Here is a 15,818-nt window from a genome sequence, read left to right on the forward strand (position 1 = left end):
TTCAGTCATGGTATGTTTTCTAGCATATAACGACTACCAAATGCTCATGATGACAAAGTTAAACACTTGATTCTTACTGGATAGTGGTCTTTAAATTCTGCTGGTTCATAATTTTAAGCCAGGTGCTGGAAGATAAAGGGTTTGGCTTTTTGTCTACCAGAAGGAATGAACTTTGCTACAATATTATAATTAGACACTCTTGTCCTTTCTTATTACTGTCTTGAAAATAGCTGCATCTTTGGATTGTGTCAGTGCGTTCATTATTGAGTCTTGCATCATTTAGAATCTAATTTTTACTATTTATTGTGAGACACATTCCTCAAAGCAACAGTAGGATGCAGACAAGTGGAAGATGTTCCAAAATTGCCAGTCAATTGATGATCTCAGAATTAGCCACGCCTGTTTGCGTCCTCTTAGCTCCTTATTGATCCAATTTCTGGTTCATCGTCGTGATTGGTCGATTCTTTACTCGTTCCCGCCCACCTTTTCTGTGTCTGGCAATGGAGAAAATGGAGTGAATAAAAAAGGATCAACAAAGTTTTTAACGGGGGGATGGTTTTAATTTGACACATAATGCAGGAGATCTAGGTAAGATTTACGTGTTTTGAAATAATATTTGGAGATGATAATTGTTATCCTTATAGCCCCAGTTTGCAAGTAACTAAATATGAGCAGCGGCTAACGATGGCTAGTTGTTTTTAGCTCTGTAACTAAACCCCAGCGGCTATGGACAGCTGTTTATAAAAATTAAATAAAAGTATGTCCGCTTTATTTTACGCTTTTATCTCTGTTAAACGTGTCTTTACCTTCTGGATCTTCTACACAGCGCTGGCTTTTATCGGTTAAGGAGGTATTTTAACAGAGCTGGGCTGAAGTTGGCTTCCTCCTCGGCAGCTTCTTATTCGACTATTTCGTTCCACCTTAAATAGTGCAGCAGATGCATACACTATTTAAGGTGGAACGTATAATTCTAAATAGAAGCTGCCGAACAGGAAACCACCTCCAAACATCTTTTATATCAGACGTTACCTGAAATATTGTCCACATAATTCCTTGCTCTCAGTGTTCATTCAGACCGTGTAAAATTAAGTATTATTCAATAATAATTAATTCAGCTGTGATGCTGGCTAGTCTAGCTAGCATTTGCCACAGCCAGCTAATGCATTAACACTACATGCTCGTGTTTTTAGTCTTGGTTTGAACTGCATACATTTCTTCGGAGCTTTAAAGTGGGTTTAACATGAATAAAACACAATTAGCTCCGTTATTTCTATACTTAATTACCCATGTCACTTTCAATGTTGTTTCTTTTAGTCCAGCCTGGCTAAAATAGACTGCTGTCTGGAATTATACGGCCTGATTTGATTTCAAGTTGCATATCACAATGTATTTGCACCAGCAAATTGTGCTAATGATAAATACTTTAATAACAAAGATATTCAGATTTCGTGAAATATAAACTTCTTTTATATTGGCTGTGTGTTTCTATGGAGATCATTCAAAGTGTCCATTTAAGCCATGCAGACACTTTTTGGAAATGTTAATCATGCATGACAGGTTAAACTTGCATGTTTGAATCATCTGTCATGTATGACCAGGGTCATAAGATCACAACTGCACAAAGGTGTTCAGTCCAATTGACGTGACATGAATTCTTACTCTCTGTGCTAAGTTCAACCCTGTAGGACATCCCTGTCTTTTGGCAAGCTTTCCATTCAGTACAGTACAGCCCCTTTTCATCAAAATATTGAGGAAACATAGCTTTGCTGACTTGTACCAAAATGTCCCCCTTATTTCAGAAGAAATGTTGAATGCTATATTCAGCTTGCCTTTTGTGTTATTGTGTGTTTTATGACACATGGGAGATTGTCAAACTGCAAGAAAATCCAATAAAGTTTCAGAATTGTCATAAGTCCACCTCTACGTCTGAAAACTCAATCACTGCTTGTGTGGTCACGTAACTTGACATTGCATCATCCCTCACACTGCACATAAAGCTGAAATAAGACCCGATCCCAGAGTTTAATGGCTTACTATCAAATTGGCCTTAAAAATGGGTGGATTTGGGGGGGGGGGGGGGGATGTGCACAGTGTATACCTGTCAAATGTATGTGTTTGAATGGGTGCATCTTTAAATAGTGGAACACATGCTATATTCAAGCGGTGTCAGGTAATCTGTCTTGTCCCCACTTGCCCTGTCCTAGCTCTGCTCTCTCAGGTTCAAGGCCCAAATCAGTTTTGCAACATCTTTACCATTGGATCTGTTGCATGGCAGGCAGACTTGAAGATTTGCAGTTATTTTTGAGAAGTTGCAGACTCCAGTTAATGGTTGTAGGTGTGAAACTATTTTCTGCAAATACAGATTATTATTATACAAGTTAATGCTGTAAAAGTACTGATTTGATTTTTATTCTACAATTTTTCACATCAAACAAATAGAAATAAGGTGTCCAAGTTTTTCAACATAATTAGTAGTCAGAAATATTTGGGGAAATTGGAAGAAGCCATTAATTTCTTCTTCCAGTAATGATGTATTGAATTTTTTACATCTACTAACTCCCTACATCATTCAGGCTATAGTGAATGCTTTCCTGAAGATCTCAGAGCTGTGATTCCTGAGACGTTTAAGCTGGCGAATGTAATACACCTTTGCCCACTGCTGAAAGGTAATGTATACAGCACTAATTATTTTGCTGACATGTAATTTAACTAATGTTTCTTTGTGTGCTGAGTTGCATTTTCTTCTGTTCTTATTGTTGAATTTCTGGTATTAAAGGCTGCAGTGAGAGGCACAATGCCAGAAATAATAAGGAATCAGCCTGCTTCTCAAAACCCTACACGGTATGTGTTATATTTTGCTCTACAACATAACTGTCAGATTTTCTTATCAAATTAAGCCTTCTGATTTAGTTGTTGGAATGATGGCTATGTACTCAATCCATTTTGGTTTCCTCAGTGTCAGGAGGAAGAAGAACAAAGAGACACACAATGCAGGTGAGAAAGCAGCATCACAAGCCATCAGAACTTGCTTAGCTGTAAGATACTCTTAAACTGCTATTGCCACAATTTTTAAAGATGGAAAGATTATCTAAACATGTAAGTGGCTGTGATATTGTTTTGATGCGTTAAGTGGCAAACTATTTAAAGTGCCATATTCATTACAGTTTTGTTTTATTATGGGCTGTTGGTATTTAGCCAGATATAATAAGTCTGTTAATTTATACATGAAGACTCTCTAGTAGCTAAAATCAATGTGTGGGTTTCCCATGGTTTTATTCCTTTGATTAAACTTTAGGCAGTTTATAAGCAGAGCTGTCAACATCTGTTATACATGCCTACATCTATTATGATCCTAAAATTGTTCTGAACACCATACATTTTCTCCTTTGAAACTGTGCTGCTACCAGTTCAATATATCTACATGTACCTTAAGTGCCATGTATTCAGTCATATCATAAGCCATGCTTTTCCCGCAGCTTTTTGTTAATGTTTTTAAATTAACCTATTCAGTAAACATACATTTATTATTCAGTTGAAAGACACCGCAAAGAGAAGATCAATGCTGGTATCAAACGAATTGGAGACCTCTTGCCCTGCTCTCAGGCCTTAAAACAGGTATCACAAAAATCTGCTTCAATGGTGCAGTTATTTATATATATATATATATATATATATATATATATATATATATATAATGGGTAATATCTTTTTTTCTTACAGAGTAAAAACATGATTCTTGGAGAAGCATTTCGTTACATCACTGAGTTAAAGCAACAGAACGATGAAATGCTGCTTAATGGAGGAGACAAAGTTCAAGGTAGGGGACTGTTCTGATGGCTGAGATAAAAATTACCCTTTGTTTTCTAGTAATCATAATTTGATTCCTGTGCTGTAGAATTTTTCCTGCATGAAAAGTGCAGTTTTTCAGTTTTTGTAGAGAACAATATTGATGTTTCTTCAACTTTATGTTAAGAACGATATTGATCATGTCTCTGCAGCAGAGGAGATAAAACGCTTACGACAGCAGTTGGAGGACCTGAGAAAGGAAAGTGCTCATTACATTGAGCTCCTCAAAGCTAATGGTATCAACTTTCTGGATGACCCTACCATACACTGGAAAGGCAAGCAGCGCTGTGCAAAAGTAGCCAAAATAATGCCAACTCATTTGACACCAAAGGGCATAATTGTATATTCAAATGGGAATTCTACAGCTTGTTCTTCTGCTAAAGCATCCAGTCTTTCAGATCCTGTTTCTCACACTGATAAGCAACCAGTAAGTGCCATAACCATCCAGCCATCTTGTGACGTACAACTGGGAGCAGGGCAAACACTTGCGGTATCAAATGAAACACAAACACAAATAAATGACGTAATAGTGTCCTCTGTTACACCCTCACACATTCCACTGGCAACTCTGATTCCTGCTGTGTCTAAACCTTGCCTGGCTGTTGTAGAGCAGTACACTGCTGTTGCACCAGTTGCTCCAAAATTGCCCCCTCCAGTGAATTATATAACTCTTCAAGGCTTATGCCCCAAGCTTGCAGTTACCGCTCCTCTTCAACAAACACAACCTGCCAACTCAACATCGAGTCTAGCATCCTCCACCAGTCTTACAGTACCTCTCAGAATTCAGCCTTTAATTAGTCTTACATCCTTGCCTCAAACTATGATCAGTAATACCACTTTGTCTGATGCTTCTTCAGTGTTTCAACAGGACACAGTCAGATCACTTACCCATACATTACCAACCAACTCTACGCTTCACAGGGCCAGTTCAGCTAGCAGCACCCAGACTACATGGACAACACTACAACTCACTGGTAACACGGTGCAGCCTGTCTGTCAAGCTCTGGCTACAGAATCAAGTATGTCTGGTCAGAATGCTCAGCAACTGTCTGTATGTCCCGTTCTGGCAAATTCACCAGTGCATCCCACTCAACTCAAAGTACAAACCCAAGCCTCTATGCAACCGCAAACACCTGCACCAGTACATACCCCTATTCGGCCTAGGCTTCCCCAGTTGCTTCCTGGTCCTCAGACAGCTGTAGTTACTCAAACATCAATTTTACCACAAGCAACTGTGGTATCTCAATCTGCTGTACTTCATCAGCCTTCTATTATACCACAGACAGCATTACTGCCTCAGCCACAAGCAGGTATAGCGTCTCAGCCTACAATATTACCAAAAGCTGTTCCTCCAGCTCAGTCCCACTCTTACCCAGCCATACAACCGAAGCCTCAACTTCAAAATGCTATACCATCTCAGCATGAGCCCCAGCCTGCAATGCCATCTCTGCCTACAGCCCATCCTGTTGTGATAAGCCAGGCCCAGTCTGCCATTGTGCCTCCACTTCAGCACGCTGTTGTGCCCCAGCCTCAAGCTGCAACACTTCCAGTGCTTCAGACAATGCAGGTTCTGCAGATGAGCTCAGATGGAACGCCAGTTATTGGGAAGACAACCCCTCAAAACAATCCAAATGTTGTTATTCTGCAACAGGCCAATCCATGTCCAGCACCACAAGTAATTAGAGAGGATGTGACCAATCAGACAGCATGCCAGCACATAGTCATAATCCAGACACCAAGTCTGACACCTGCGCCACATAGTTGTCAACCTACTGTCGTGACCACTACAACCCCTAATTTGCATAGTCAGGTAACCACTTCGAGCTCCCCTTGCAGCACAGCTGTTCAAGCTAATGTATCAAAGCAGCTGGTTCACATTCTTCCTCGACCTTCAACACAAGTGCCAACACAGGCACCCCAGACAATCACTGTGAATGGACAGGTCTACGTTTTACAATCAGCAAAGTCATCAGAGAAGGGGAACTCTCATTTCAGCCAAAGTGCTACACCAATCATTCAACATACCAGTGAGGAATTCAACACGGACGTTGCGTTAAATTGTTTGGGTGCCCTCACAAACCTTAGCCAGAGCATTGCACATGTCACAAGTCAAAGCAATGTCCAGCTGCACACTTTGGGTCCTCCTTCCTACACTACAGTGCAGTCTTCTCAAGCAAAGCCTGTCTCTGCAGTCTGTGTTTCTGCTGAGACTGTTCAGTCCCCAGCTGTACCAGTGTCATCAACATCAGTCAGTTGTGCAGTTAATATTCTCCCAAGGAAGAGTAGTGCAGTCTCTGAAAATCAGTCAAAACAGATATGTGTTAAAAGGGCCAGATCAGCTAAAAGGAAAGACTCTAAACAGAAAAATAAATGCCAAATTGCTGCAAAGCCAGTGCTTGAAATTGCTTCTGAGGGTACAGAAGGTCATTCATATACTACAACAGAAAAGATCATGAATTCTGCTGATCAAAATATTAGCAGTAAATCTAACAGTCAGAGCAGCCCTGCAGTCCTTAGTGTTGCTGTAACATGTAATTCCTCAAATATCTGTGCAAGTTCAAGTAGTAGAATAGCTGACAATTCTGTTTGTTCTTCAGTAAATGGGTCTGATGTGGATGGCGTAGAAGCATCAAAGGGTAAAGAAAAAGCTACTGATACCTCTGCTTCGTCTCACAGTCTAACGGTTAATACTGCTGTAAGTTCACCTCAGGGTAGTTTTGCAGTCCATACGAGTAGTGTAGTTTTAACCTCTGATACTGAGCTTCAGCCAAATGATTCCGCTGTTAGTATTTTGACCTCACAGTGTAGCACATTTAATGCTAGTTTGCAAGGGTCAGGAACAGTGATGAGGGACAGTTCCACAAAAAGTATACTCACTGAAATGATTCCGCCAAATAAATTAGACGTCTCTAGTTCGACAAGTTGCAGAACCACTGAATCATCCCAGAATAAAGCCACATTGACCAGTGGGTGCACTGCAGAAAATAAATTGGTGGTTTCATGTGCTGATTCTGTACTTCACGAAACTCAGACTATAAATCCAGTCACCAGTGTTGGTGCAGCAAAGAGGATACCAACAGGTAACCTCTTGCCAAAAATTCCACAAGTTCAGACTAACCCCACAAAAGGGGGTAATGGTAAATTGGTGGACTTGCCACATATTCAGACACAGTTTCCTTTGTCTGCAACGTCAGCTTTGTGTTCAGGGCCATCTACATCAATATCCACAGACTCAACCGCCCCCATTCTGCCTCAGGAATCCAGAAATTTAGACACTTTTAATAAGCCACTTAAACAACCAGACATTAATATGTCTATAGCACCCACTAGCCATGTTAATTCTTTGAGTACCAAATTTGCAGAGTCAATTCAGAACAGAGAATCTGTCAGCAGTGATCATTCAAGTGAGACTCCAGAAAATTCAACACAGGAAAATTCTTTCTCTCAGAAAGAGACTGTTCTGTCACAGGAGGTACCTGCTTTGGGAAGTGAATCCTTTGAGTCCCCACTAGTGACAAATCGAGAGACTGAATCACCAATGGCAGGAGGTTCAGGTAGCAGGGGATTTTCTGTTGCATCTTTACTTCCAACAGGACATAATATCACAAGCTGCCCCAATACATTTGGAGCTTTTAGCTTCACCTCTGAGCAGGCAGAAATCATAGCAATGGCTGCTCGAGCTATATTTGAGCAAGACAGCCCAGGAAGGAGGACTGGTAACTGTAGTAGTGACAACACATCAAGTACGACTGCTACTGGATGGGACCTCCCAAAAGCACAGCAAACCTCCATCACCAAGGAAAGGGTCACAAGTCAGCAAATGAAGCAAGGAAAGCAGACTGACTCAAATATGTCAAAGACTCCGTCCCAGGTTTCTGTTCGAGGTCCTCTGGTTGAGGTTTCAGGCAGTGGTACAACTGGGGTCCGCCTTCCGCTGAGCATGGCTTATTCTCAGTCTCAACATAGCACCCTCACTAGTCTTAATGTCAATAACCTCATCAGGCCAAGTTCTGTTCAGCCTTACCCTGGGTCTCCAAACATTGGTCAGCAAGTTTCTGTTCCATCACCTGGAGGGACAGCAATTATGGGAACTCAGTCAACATCTCAGGTCACCCAAAGCTGCTCGGGTCCTGGGCAAGTTAATGAATATACCCCTTTGAAAAGTGCCCAGATGCGAGCACATGTAAGTGCTGGGATAGCTGAGCGACATCAAAAAGATATGCCAAAACGCTCTGCACAAGATGATCTTGTTCTTCCTATTAACAAGCGTTCCAAGCCTTGCCCATCTTCCAGTGTTGGTAGGATAGATGTTAAGGCGACAGAACATGTCCAAGTCATGACTGGACAACTGGCCACAAGCTCCTCAAGGAATCACTCTGATGGTGGAGCACCCCTGTATTCTGGGAACGCTTTTATGAGCAATGTGCTTCGGACATCTGAAGGACATTGCCCTACTCAGCTGGCTCCACATGAACAAAATCAGTCTACTGTGGTTCATCTCCAACAGGGTCACACACAGCATGTCACACCACAGCCTGGCCAGAATGTGGGAGGCAACCTTTATCTCAAACATCAGCAACAACAAGAACAACAAAGACATCTCTACCAACTTCATCACCACCTTACACAACCAGAACCACAGATTCACAATATTCAGCAGAGGTCTCTGTTGCAAGATCAGCATGTCCACAAAAAGAGAGTGGTTCGTGTGGCTCAAACAGGACCCCCTGTGGTTTTGCAGAAACAGCATCATTTGGAAAAGAGCGGGGTACAACAGCAGCAGCAGCAGTCTCAGCAGCACCAACAAGCAGCTCAGCAGCACCAACAGCAAGCTCAGCAGCAACAGCAAACCCAGCAGCACCAACAGCATCCACAGCAAGCACAACACCAACCACAGCAAAAACCCCAGCAGCTTCCACAGCAGCAACCAACACACCAACAGCAAATACAGCAACAGAGTTCACATTCACGGCATCAGCATCTACAGCAGCAGATTCAGCAGCAACAATTTGGGAGTAGACAGGAAAAGAATTGTGAGGGCCAACAGACAGGTCCCAGGGCTCATCAAAACAGTCATTTAAGTCAACAGGACCATCAGCCTGGGCAGGATCATGGAGCTATGCAACGACTGATGAGTTCTCGCACTTTAGAGCAGCAGCTGACCTCGCAGGCTAGCAATCCTGCTTCTCGTTCATCAGAACTTTCCTGTACTACATCACGACAGGAGCGCCATCGTCTCTCTAGTTATTCCGCTGAAGCACTTATTGGGAAGACTTCCTCTGCTGGTGACCAGCGTCTGGGCCTTCACATGCAGGCCTCTCGTGGCAGTTCGCAGGATCAGTCAGAATTGCAAGGTTATGTTGACTCCTCACGTGGCAAAGGAAGTATTGCACACAATCCCCAAAGTAGGTTGCCCCAAGATCACTCAGGAGCTGCAGACATCCAACGAATGTCAGATTGTTTGCCTTTTAAAACTCTTGTTGGTGGGCATCAGCTAAGCAATTTTGAAGTGCAGGTGTCTCGCAGTGGTGACATGAGCAGTAAATCTGTGGCACCAGTTCAGAGGGGCCCTCAAGTACAAGCAGGATTCCGAATAGGGGCTGGTCCTTCCGGAGATGGACGTGCCCGTGGTAGTTATGGGACACATCCCTCAACACAGGGGGTACAAGCTAGCACAGCTCTGTCACGTGAGCAAGATGCATGCCACCAGAGCTTTATGCAAAGTCTCTTGGCTCCACACCTTCCTGAACAAAGTGGACACCAGAGGGCCTCACAAGGCTGTCCCCAAGTAGGCGTGGAGTATAACTGTGGTCCTGGAGTTTCTTCTGGAGACCTACAAGCTAAAGCCTCAAGTCCTAACTTGCACTCTACACAGAATGCTCCTTCCATGCACCTTGGGGACAACAGTAAAGGACACATTTCTCAGGTTAGTGGAAACTTGCATGGCTCTGGTGTCAGATCAGTTTTACCCCATCCTCCTCCTACATCACACAGTAGCTCAGATACAGGGCGTGTGCAAGGTTCCACCAGGTCACTTTCATCTGTTGGTCAAAGAACCCATCATGTTGGACCAGATCCACAGAGCACAAAGATCCGTCCAGGAGACCGATCTAGATCGGGCAACTTGAGATCTGTAAACTCATTTGAAACTGAGGGTTCCTTGCCACTTCCATCAAGCGGAGGAGTACTGCTCGGACGGCCACAAGCAGGTGGTGAACCTCGGCGCAGAGGTATTGTGCGATTCATGGCAGATGGTGCACAGGCCAGCAGTGACAACAACTTGGTGTCAGATCAGCATCTCACCCAGAACTTTGGCTTTTCCTTTATTGCTGAGGGAGGCATTAATCCTCCACCTCCTATCAACGCAAATGCTTCATTTATTCCCCCAGTAAGCCAGCCCAGTGCCTCACGCACTCCTCTTCTCCCCGTAGAACCTCAGAACACTCTCCCTTCCTTCTACCCTTCATATTCACCTGCTGCTCATCCAAGCCTTCCAAGTGAGATTCCGATACAATATTTCTCTAACCAGATGTTTACAAGTCCAAGTGCTGATAAGAGTAGCACTGCCCCTCTGAACAATCGTTTCGGCTCTATTCTGTCTCCTCCTCGTCCTGTGGGCTTTGCACAGGCAAGCTATCCTCTGCTTACAGATATTACCCCAATGCCTATAGCAAACTCCTCTGGCATTACCCCTCATTTATCCAATTTTAACTTGACTTCCCTATTCCCAGAAATAGCCACAGCAATGCCCCCTGATGGCTCCTCTATGCCCATGTCCCCTTTACTGTCACTTGCCAACACTTCCTCATCGGACTCCAGCAAACAGTCTAATCGACCAGCCCACAATATCAGTCACATACTTGGGCATGATGGGACCTCTGCTGTATAAAGCTGCAGTAACACAAATGAAATTTTGGCTGCACATGTAGTGCTACCTAAATGTAGCATTAATTTTCTGTAACTGAAGTGAAATGTTGATCACCCTACATGTCTGGGCTGTGGTGTGGGCCATCCATTTTGTGTTTCTGAGCCATTTTAAGCCCAAAATACTGTCTGATATATTTGGATTAATTGATAATAATCAGCCTTTGCTTTATATGAAGAAGCATTGCTTACAGTGGCTTCATTTAATTTAATGATTAATTGAATTTAATCAAAGTCTATTTGTTGTAAGTAATATATATTTTGGTCATGGTTCAGTGAACAGCCTTGTTTAAGCCTAACCCTAGACTTGTGTTTTTCACTTACATGAATACTTATTAAGGTGTGACTACATGATTAAAGCATCTCGTACCAGGCGCCACAACATATAGATGCTGTGTTTTTGTTAATGATCACAAATTTCAGTGTCAACTGTTAATATATTTTCAAAGGACTTGTTTTGAACAAGTTCAGTTTAAAAGCGTTTCCTGTCTCTTAAAGAGAATAAGATTTCCATCAATTACTGGCACCGCGACCCTGAATGGAAAAGTGGAATAGAAGAAGATGATGATGATCAATTACAGGAATATGGATGAGTTAAAAAATAACTACACCCTGAGCCCTTTTGTCTTTTACAATTGAACTGTGAGACTTATAAAACATACCAGCCTAATATAAAATGTGAAAAATATTCTCAAACATCCACAAAAGCCCCATTGATGTTGGGGTGAGTTGTGCCTCTGCTGCACTCTTCTAGTTCAACTCTGCTAGAAATTTGATGACATGTCACAGAATGCAAATTATTGAGCCAGTGTTCCTGCCCCCTCGTGACACCCTCCTTGTGCCTTGCTTGTACTGGAGGATAGGTATGTGTCCACATACACCTTTTCCCTCTGCATTGTCCTCCTTGCGTGGAATTCCTTTGTTATGGAGAGAGACCCATCTAAAGAACCCCTCACAACGGGCCTCTTAATTGTTCAACTCCAAGTGGAGTTAGCTGAAGCCACATGGTGTAGTTACCCTTTAAAATACTTTGACCTATTTATGTAAATCTATTTGTGTTGTGTAGATATTGTAAATACACAAAGGGGATTATTAAAATGTTTTTGTTTTGTAATTTGTGTTGTGTGTTATCTTTGTAATGAAACTTGTTTCAATATTCTGAATATTTTATAATTAACAAAACATATAGTTGTTATACTGTGATCTTCTGAGGTCATTCAATATAGCATATATGTTTGGGAAGACATCACAAGTAAGTTTTTCAAAAAAATGTAAGCCCTGGCACAGCATTATTACAGATTATTTATTTGTAGGACTAGTGTGAAAGCATATTCTTGTGTAGGTGGTGTAATGTGAAAGAAACGTCAGGTAGGTTTTTCTTCAAGAGCTACCGCTAATGTTCTACTATTCAGATGCAATGAAGAAAAAAAAACAATTCAAGCTTATGATTTCTTAGCTTTATTTACATGCAATAGTGCTTTAAGTCATGTAACCACAATAGCTACATCCACTTCTAAAATGAGTTGTAGATTCATGTTTTCCTTCATTGTTTCATAGTTCAGCACTCTGAAGAAGGCTAATACTGATGCAGTAGTGTATTACAGTCCACTTAAAACTGTAAAGTGTGGTCTTCAGAGCTAAACCTGATTTCAAGGAGCTTGATTCATCATTAATTGAACAAAAACTTGCATGAGTCTGAAGTGCTGACCATCAAGAAGACTGAACTGTGTCTTTAAAAACATCTCAGTATAAATTCTACATGAAGCTCCTTAAAATCAGTTAAGCCTCTAAAAACCAGTAAAGTCTAAGGTAGGTATGTTCTTTCCAGGTTTCCCATTCAGTTATTAAAATATTCATAGTCAACATTACTAATGGCTCGGTGCTTATATGTTGCATACAATTTGTTAATACTTTGTTAATGATGAAATATATATCTTCAGTTTATATATATATATACATATATATATGTATATATATATATATATGTGTGTATATATATATATATATATATATATTAAAAAGTGTTGAAACACTGCACCAAGAAGCCTACCACCACCTATAATGCCACATTTCATTCAGCGAGAAACTTTGCAGTTACATACAATCAAAATTAAAATTCTGCAGGTGGCAAATTTACTACACGACACAAGAGGAGGTCTGTTGCTTAAATACTGCATTTTGCTGTGTTTTAGTTCTTAAGAGAGTTGTCTTCTGCCACATTCCAGTGGTCTCAACAGATGGTTAATGTTCTTTTGGGTTGTAAAGCATGAACAGCACTTTTTATATCTGAAGTAGCCAGGCAAAGGGGAAGCTTATTCTTGCCAGGCTGTTTTGTCAAAAAGATATTTGCTGATTTGTTAAGAACTCCCTTTGTCCTGGTGGTGACAAGCAAACAGTAATACATGGTTATCTGATATAAACAGTCCATATATACAGGATAACAAAACTACTATTTACAAAAGCATAAATATATAAATATAGTATCTGTTATACAAAAATAAATACTGTCTCTGTTCTTTTTTTTTATGTTTTTGGGTCCTTTTTATCCCTCATTTCTTTGCTCATCTGTCCCATGGTCCTCTCTCTTCTAGCTGAGTTTCACAACGGATCATGTTGATTTCTTGTTGCGCTGCATCTTGGAGTTTCAGTGTGGGGCCAGAGTCGGAGGCTGGTAGCAGTGGCAGGTCTGGAGAGAACAGAGAAATGGTCATATCTTAGTAAAAAATAATACATGCAGCAGATCCCTGGTCAAATGACAAATATCAGTTGTGTTTTTAATATACAGGGGGTCCTCGACTTACGACATTGATCCGTTCCTACGTCGCGTCGTAAACCAATTTTCGGTGTAAGTCGGAACATACGTACCTACTGTACGTAAATAACATACTGTAAGCTCTTATCCTATCCTAACACCTATCCTTCTCGGTCCCGAGCCGTGTAACCGTGTATTCTTCCGCCGCGCACACCAAACACGAAGTTCGTGTTACGACGTTTACGACACAAAACTTCTTAAGTCGAAACAAGTATTTATACAGTAATTAGGAGATGTGTCGTAACCACGAAACATCGTAACTCGGTACTGACGTAACCCGAGGACCTCCTGTAATGTGTTATACAATGTTAGTATGTGGCCTCTATAAAAATGAAGATCTGCTCACCTGCATTTATCTCCTCTACGTGCAGTGATTCTGGGAGATTGTGGTTCTTCTCTGTGTGTTCAGAGTGTTCCAAATGTTTAGTGTACTGAAGGCCTGGGTTCAGGTGCTCTATGGTGGAGTGGTGTGGTTCACAGTTGCCCTCCTCCTCTTCCTCCTCCCCAACATGAGCAGGAATACTGGCCAACCAACAAGACATGTTAATGTCAACTTATCATCCACACCCTTTTCTAGGTTCCTTGACAGATGTACTCCTCAAAATAAAGCATATTAAATCCTGAATTCTCACCCATTAGAGTAGTGATAGGTGTGTGAATGTCCATTGGAAAGTCTCTGTGGCAATAACGTCCCACACTCCATTTCACAATCTGCATCCTGCTGCAAAAGAAACACACAACGCCTTCATGACCTACTCTTTGTTCTGAAAATGATGGGTTCATTTCAGTTCACTGAGAAAATGACCTCAGTCTTTTATTTGGCTTAATACAGGGAAATGGCCATCTGTGGAAATTAACTGTTAGATACAGACGAAGCAGGTAGATATGAGGCTATAAAACTGTGTTCAAGACAGTGTTTGTGTGACTCTGTTCTCACCTGATGTAGTCCAGGGAGGCAGTGGTGTTTTCCATTTGTAGTGTACTCTGCTTTAGCATTGAAGGCTGTGTGCCCAGGTGTCAGGTGTGGGTCCAGGGGGCAGTGACCCATCAGAACTCGGCCCTGCAGTGGAACCATGGTGTACTGACAGGAAGACAGTGGCGCCGCCACAGAAGAAAAACACAGATCTGGAGTTTGTTCTGAAACAACAAGACCTGATTTAATTTAATCTTGTAGAGAAGCTGTGACTAGAAATGCAAAAAGAAAAGAAAAATCTTTGTAACTAAACACTTCTTGTGGAGCAATTCCTAAACATGAATGTGTGTGTTTGTGTGTGTGTGTGTGTGTATGCGTGGGTGAGTTACAAGCCAAGTCCAGTTCCATCAAGTGGTTCACATCTATAAAGCATCTCTCTAATAGGTGTGGACATTTCATGATGAATAGACCAATAGAAATATTTAAAGTAAGCGTTGCTCACTCTGCTTGGCCCAGGCTCTCCACAAACAGAAGGGGATGAAGGCCACAATGATGAAGACAAGCGCCCCCAAAACCACCACCCCCACAATCAGATACGGCAGGTCACTGGGGCGAGGGACTGGACCCCCGTGGTCTGGACGGTGAGAGGACGTCTCTGGGGTTGTGTGTTTCTGGTTTGGTCGAGCTGAAAATTTAAATAAATACGTTTTGTATCTTAATTTTAAATGATTTCACTGTTTTAAACATTCTATTGTTTGTAAAGACACTCAGAATGACAACACGGGAAGAATCAGGAGAAGTAGCACAGAGGCATATACCTTTAGTTTCTAAGATGACCACATTTCCGAACTCGCTGACACCTCCCTCATTGTAACACTGCATCTTAATATCGTATGATGTTTCCGGCTGCAGGCTGGTGATGGCATGCCAGTAACGGTCTCCTGCACAACACAGTATACAGTTCCATCAATATTATACTCTCCCAAACACAGCTCCTGCAAACAGGTGAATGTTTGAGCTGCACCAAATCTCCTCGGGACTTACCGTCCACTATGTCTTTCTTGTAGTCGCTGTCATTGTCACTGTCAGTGGGGCGGTAGAAAATGTAGAAGCCGTAGATGGGTGTGTTATTCACTGATGTGTACTGAGAACAGAAATAAACATATTCCTTTCATTATTGACCACCTCTGTATTTAGATATATTACTTAAAAAGAGAGCTATCTAATCTGTTTATTACACGTCATTAGCAAAAAAATCCTGGGATGTTACAGACCAACAGATAGGAACTGATAGCTTTGACATGTTTGGATGTTCATTCATTC

At 41.7% G+C, this 15,818-nt stretch overlaps 2 protein-coding genes across 6 annotated transcripts in view; one reads left to right on the forward strand and one right to left on the reverse strand.

The window, feature by feature from the left end:
• The first annotated feature begins 487 nt into the window (after nt 1-487).
• LOC136668510 (basic helix-loop-helix domain-containing protein USF3) lies at nt 488-11,854 on the forward strand. Of its 4 annotated transcripts, none has more exons than XM_066646066.1 (8): nt 505-588; nt 2,205-2,335; nt 2,574-2,666; nt 2,777-2,841; nt 2,957-2,994; nt 3,533-3,615; nt 3,721-3,817; nt 3,999-11,854. In XM_066646066.1, the coding sequence occupies exons 4-8, from the start codon at nt 2,795-2,797 to the stop codon at nt 10,733-10,735; spliced, it is 7,002 nt and encodes a 2,333-aa protein (XP_066502163.1). In that variant the 5' UTR covers nt 505-588; nt 2,205-2,335; nt 2,574-2,666; nt 2,777-2,794; the 3' UTR covers nt 10,736-11,854. The 4 variants fall into 4 exon arrangements, with proteins under 4 accessions (XP_066502172.1, XP_066502163.1, XP_066502181.1 ...); XM_066646084.1 differs by having other exon boundaries at nt 2,205-2,331; XM_066646090.1 differs by having other exon boundaries at nt 540-588; nt 2,219-2,335.
• A 373-nt stretch (nt 11,855-12,227) lies between these two features.
• Nucleotides 12,228-15,818, reverse strand: part of boc (BOC cell adhesion associated, oncogene regulated) — a 36,250-nt gene continuing 32,659 nt past the window's right edge. Inside the window, exons 13-19 of one of the 2 annotated variants that reach the window (XM_066676610.1) lie at nt 15,540-15,639; nt 15,314-15,436; nt 14,998-15,180; nt 14,520-14,719; nt 14,215-14,300; nt 13,929-14,104; nt 12,228-13,456 (exon numbers count right to left, since the gene is read on the reverse strand). In XM_066676610.1, coding sequence (XP_066532707.1) covers nt 13,332-13,456; nt 13,929-14,104; nt 14,215-14,300; nt 14,520-14,719; nt 14,998-15,180; nt 15,314-15,436; nt 15,540-15,639 — 993 coding nt within the window. In that variant the 3' untranslated portion in view covers nt 12,228-13,331. Of the gene's footprint in view, nt 13,457-13,928; nt 14,105-14,214; nt 14,304-14,519; nt 14,720-14,997; nt 15,181-15,313; nt 15,437-15,539; nt 15,640-15,818 lie in introns of both variants that reach the window. The other variant, XM_066676602.1, reaches the window with a different exon arrangement.

Source organism: Hoplias malabaricus, chromosome 1, assembly GCF_029633855.1.
Source record: "Hoplias malabaricus isolate fHopMal1 chromosome 1, fHopMal1.hap1, whole genome shotgun sequence".
In the NCBI taxonomy this organism is placed as follows: Eukaryota; Metazoa; Chordata; class Actinopteri; order Characiformes; family Erythrinidae; genus Hoplias; species Hoplias malabaricus.

Coding starts and splice junctions, on each gene's coding strand:
- LOC136668510 (XM_066646075.1), top strand. CDS start 2,795: ATGCCAGAAATAATAAGGAATCAGCCTGCTTCTCAAAACCCTACACG. Junction 2,995..3,532: donor CAAAGAGACACACAATGCAG/GTGAGAAAGCAG, acceptor TTTATTATTCAG/TTGAAAGACACCGCAAAGAG. Junction 3,616..3,720: donor GCTCTCAGGCCTTAAAACAG/GTATCACAAAAA, acceptor TTTTTCTTACAG/AGTAAAAACATGATTCTTGG.